We start from the raw sequence: 4,991 nt of genomic DNA, 5'->3' as shown, positions 1-4,991 counted from the left end.
GATGAAAAGAAATATTCATAATAACATCATAAGATCAAAAATGTGTATTCTAAATGCTGCAATTGGTGAATGTGAATGAATACAACTTGACTGTATTTATGATATTGTTAATGTTAATAATCATCATCATTAGTTGTGTGTTCTGGTTAACTTTAAAACATGCAGAAGAACAAGAGAATATTTTACAAAATACATTTTTCAAACTAAATAAGATCGACGAAGCAGAAAAGACGGGTCATGTTTATTAGTATTATTATTTATTATCTCAAAACCTTTCACTCTTGTAACTCAAAGACAATAAACATACATAAGATACGTTATTCAGTAGGATGAAATATTATATATGTCATATTCACGCTGTCACCATCAGGTCCAGACACACAAAAAGCTTTTTTTACATTTTCTGACTTTTAGCATCACAGGTTTGTTCTTTAGGGTTAATATAAATATGCACACGTTATGTCTTACATTAGAGGCATTTTGACTTTTATCTTTTAATCACAAAATGAGTGCAACATTAAGCAGTAAGCTGCTGGTGGAGCTCGTTTAAAGGTGTATAACATGTGATTTGGGAGTATTTCTGTTGTCTCGCAACGGCTCTCATAATGGCGGCGCGGCTTGTAGCTAACCTGGGGGGGAGGGGTGCTACGTTTCCAAGACAACGCTGTCATTCTGGAAGCCGTTATCGGCTGTAATGCTCACGTGCACTAACATGCACTAAAAGGCACATGATCTGAATGTCTTAGATTGCTGCTTTAAATATAATTCCACAAAGACGGAATATATTTTATATTACGTTCTTTCTTGGTCACAAATAGACGGTTTTGTTCCACAATCCTTCATCCTTTTCTGATTAAGACCTCGTGACGGTGTTTTCCTCACCAGCAGCTATAGATTTTTATTATAACTCACCAATTTAAATTATATTTAGGTTGGTCATAATTGGGGGCGTAGCCTCTTTGAGTGACAGGTGTGTGTGTGTGTCGTCTCCGGACGCTAGCTGCTAGCTGCTACGTCACCTGGCCACCTCACTTAGAGCCTAACTTCCTGGTTAGCTACGTGCTAATCGACAGTGAACACGTTTAGCACTCACGGCTAAATGATTGTCAGGGAAAAAATGAGGAGAGAAATGTAAAACCGTTGAGTTTGGAGGCTGCCTCAAGGACTTGTGGGTAATCGGAAGGAAGTGTCGGTTGCCTTGGTAACAGGAAGAGGAGGAACCAGTTCCATCTTAGAACTAATAAAAAAAATTTTGATTGAAATGAAAACAATCGATTGATGACATCACCGACGGAAACATTTGATTGGAACCTACTGGAGGTCTGAAGCCGACGCCCACCGAACATGTTGCCGCCCCCTTGGAGAACGGCGCGTTCTGATTGGCTCCCCCAAGACTCTGTAGGGCACAAACAAAAGTTTTCTTAATTCCTTCCTTACTTCCTTTCCTCCTTCCCTCTTTCTGTTCCTCCTTCCTTACCTCACTTCCTTATAAGGTATTTCCTCCGTTTGTCTGTCAATCAAACCGTCGGGCTCCGTCAGTTGCTTCCTACACACACACACACACACAAACACACAAACACAGTATTAGATACAAATTTAATTTAAAGTTATTTCTCGTGGCTCTTGTAGTATTTGTACTAAAACGTACACCAACTTTCTTCTTTTCTTTGTTTATATTTTGAAAATATATTATGCAGCCTTTTTCAGTTTTTATACTGTTCATATTTTTATTGATTTACAGGGGAATTTACTAAATACATATGTCATAACAATTAAGGAAGTAATGCAAAAACATATCGATAAAAAATACACATTAGATAAATATTTGATAAAGATGAATAAACAGAAAAATTAATAACTGAATTAATGCACATGTATTAGTATTTTACCTTTTTCCATCTACATATATTTATTTGTGTTTCTACATTTAGACTCATATATTTATGTATTTATGTGTCTGAGGTTGTTGTTATTAACTTCTCCATAAAGTGAGATTTGTTTTGATTACTTTCACCGACCTGTAAAAATAAATGTAAATGTAAATATAAAAATGAATAAATACATTTTGATCTTATATCAACAAAAGGGAACCAAATCACATAAAACATAAAAACCAAGACAAAGAAAAGAACAAAATACAATAATGATAAATAAGTCCAATATATTACAAATGAACTAATTTAATTAAGTAAAGTAAAAGCTGAAAATATGACCTTAAAAACATGCATTTATTTTCTGATAAATTACCAACATTATAATTACACATTAATTAGATTGTGGATTTATTTCAGGTGTCATGTTTATTGTTTATTTGTTTCAGCATTTATTTATGTATTTATGAATGTTTTGAGGGAAAAGTCCTTTTTATCACTGCAGTAACCAATCAGAGAAATCTATCAGCCGGTCTCAGACAATCAGACAATCAGACACTGCAGCTGCAATACTGCAGAGCTTCCTGTAGGGGGCATCGTAGATGAGCTCTTACTGTATTTATGGGGACTTTTTCTGAAACTACAGATCATTCATTAGAGCCACAGGAGCTTAGCTTAGCAACCTAGCATGTTTTATTGAGTAGGAAAGACAGAAGGTCCTCACAATTAAAAATGTCCTCATAAAGCAGGTGGACATACACACCCACACACACACACACTTACTGGATGTGTTTCCATGTAACAGAGTCGGGACTCCGTCTATAAAGAAGAGATAGCATGAATGCTAAATTAATTTCAATGGACTTAAAACAGTTGTTGGCATGTTTCATATGGTAAAACTGATAGCATTAGCATTAGCATTGATGGTCCACTTCACCAAATCATAGCATTAACCTAAACATTGTCAAATAGCAGTAGCGTTAGCGTTAGCACTGATCGGCTAACAGATGTGTTTGTTTACTTACGATCTGGAATCCTGCCTCCGGTCACCATGGCGATCGCTAGGTGACAACAGGAAGTAGATCAGAGAAAGAGCGACTAAATGAACGAATACGGACATTAAAGAGGTGTGTATTTTTATTACCGGTTCTTTTTTCTTCTTCTGCATTCTTCTCCTTGACTCGCGGTGTTCTGTGATTCGCTGCTCGTGTTGCCACGGGAACGAGACCTGGTGATCACATTTTTACAAAAAACGGGAAAAATCATGTTTTCCCAAACTTTTCGAAAACTTCGAAAACTGAACTTAAAAGACATTGAAACCTGTGAAATTTCTTTACTTTCTAATATTACGTCATAAAATATATTAAACATATTTCAAAAATGAATTGTACTGTTTATGTTTTATTGATTTACAGGGAAATGTACAAAATAAATATTTAATAAAATTAAAAGGAAGTAATACAAGGAACTTCTTGATAAAAAAAAACATTATATTAGATAAATATTTGATAAAAATAAATAAATAGAAAAATTAACAACTGAATCAATGTACATTTATTCGTATAACAAAATATTTAAAAAATAATAATTAAAGCTGATTTAAGAAGTTTTTTAAATTTTACAATAGATGCCAAAAAAAATATTTTGTTTGTCATAAAACTTAAAACTTAGTTACTTTACTGAAATATCTCACCTCCCCCCCCTCCGCCAGATTGGTTGATCTCCGTCCAGACTTCTGCTCCGCCTACAAGACGAAACAGGAAACGTGTCATTCATTCGTTACTGTTTTCACCTTATAACGTAGAGACACCGTATAAGTCTCTGGTAGAGACCTGTCAATCAGCGTGTAGCCCCGCCCTAAAGCATCCCATGCTTTATGGTCTATTAGAGACCTGTCAATCACAGTAGCCCCGCCCTAAAGCATCCCCTGCTTTATGGTCTGTGTGACTCTAAATGGACCATAATGTACTAAATGAACATCATGCTGTATTGAAGAAGACTTGAAACTAGAGATTGAGACATAAACTCATGTTTACAATGTTTACTGAGGGAATAAATCAAGAGAGAAGTAGAGTCATTTTCTATAGACTTCTATGTTTCTTACCTCTGAGGTCGTTCTCCACCTTCTTCTTCTTCTTTGGTGTTTGGTGGAAATTTTGGGTTGAAGAGGCCGCTGGAACCAAATTATATTTCCGGATTAATCAGATTATCTACCAGATTAAATGAGGAGATATATTCTGTTATTCTGTGATGTCACCAGGTGCATTGACAGAGTTAGATAATAAAATCTTTATGCTTCTCCTAATTTTATTATTTCTCCTCGTTTACCTCTGAGGACCACTCTTTTCCCATGGTGCACTGGGCTTTACGTGAGCCTGCTCTGCCCTGCCCTCTGACCTGCAGGAGTCACATGATCACATGACATCTAAAATGTTTTTAATCCAAACAAGTCTCTCTCTCTGTCGCTTTCTCTGTCTCTCTCTCTCTCACCTCTGAACAGCAGGGGGCGCTGTCTGCATCGTCATTGGTTCATTGGGGACACTCGCTATCTGATTGGCTGGAGGAGAGGAGGCGGAGACTGAAATTCACAAACACCAATTTTAGAATAAAGAAAATAGAAAAGTAATACATGAAACAATTTTCAATTAGTATGAAATGTTTTACAGTCCTCAGCTTTGACCAATCACCTCTTTGATTTAATATCAGTCCGACAACAACTTGAGTTATTAATATGTGAGAGTCAACGCATCAATTCATTGATAATTGCAGAAACTGACAATATTTGCTCCTTTTATTGTATGTGAATGTTTGAATGACCCTGAGATAATAATGGTAATAATAATAACAACAATAACAATTGTTATAATAATAAGGATAATAATGATATAACAACAATAATGGTAATAAAAATAACAATAGTAATGCTAACAGTAACAATACTAGTAATAATAATAATTAAAAAGTGTGCATACTGTGACGTTTTGGCCTCCGATCTGTTGTTGTTGTCTTGTTGTTCATAGTTTTGTTTCTCAGAAGGCCAACGTTCAGTCGAGGAAGAGTCAGAGTGGGCGAACGAGCAAAACTACACAAGAGAGAGAAAATGAATCTGTTTACACTGTT

At 35.6% G+C, this 4,991-nt stretch overlaps 1 protein-coding gene across 1 annotated transcript in view; it reads right to left on the bottom strand.

Moving 5' to 3' along the window:
• Positions 1-336: 336 nt before the first annotated feature.
• The window catches only part of epb41l4a (erythrocyte membrane protein band 4.1 like 4A), a gene marked incomplete at its 5' end in the record, with an annotated part of 11,199 nt that continues 6,544 nt past the window's right edge, over positions 337-4,991 (bottom strand). The window contains 11 exons of the mRNA XM_079289335.1: positions 337-1,237; positions 1,316-1,396; positions 1,478-1,546; positions 2,655-2,690; positions 2,897-2,932; positions 3,016-3,099; positions 3,565-3,615; positions 3,976-4,081; positions 4,200-4,268; positions 4,362-4,449; positions 4,844-4,953. Coding sequence (XP_079145461.1) covers positions 4,078-4,081; positions 4,200-4,268; positions 4,362-4,449; positions 4,844-4,953 — 271 coding nt within the window. The 3' untranslated portion in view covers positions 337-1,237; positions 1,316-1,396; positions 1,478-1,546; ... (3 more) ...; positions 3,565-3,615; positions 3,976-4,077. The remainder of the gene's footprint in view (positions 1,238-1,315; positions 1,397-1,477; positions 1,547-2,654; positions 2,691-2,896; positions 2,933-3,015; positions 3,100-3,564; positions 3,616-3,975; positions 4,082-4,199; positions 4,269-4,361; positions 4,450-4,843; positions 4,954-4,991) is intronic.

Source organism: Melanostigma gelatinosum, assembly GCF_949748355.1.
Source record: "Melanostigma gelatinosum genome assembly, chromosome: 18".
Classification (NCBI taxonomy): domain Eukaryota; kingdom Metazoa; phylum Chordata; class Actinopteri; order Perciformes; family Zoarcidae; genus Melanostigma; species Melanostigma gelatinosum.
Note: the sequence above shows the minus strand (reverse complement) of the source record. Positions and strands in the feature narration are given on the sequence as shown.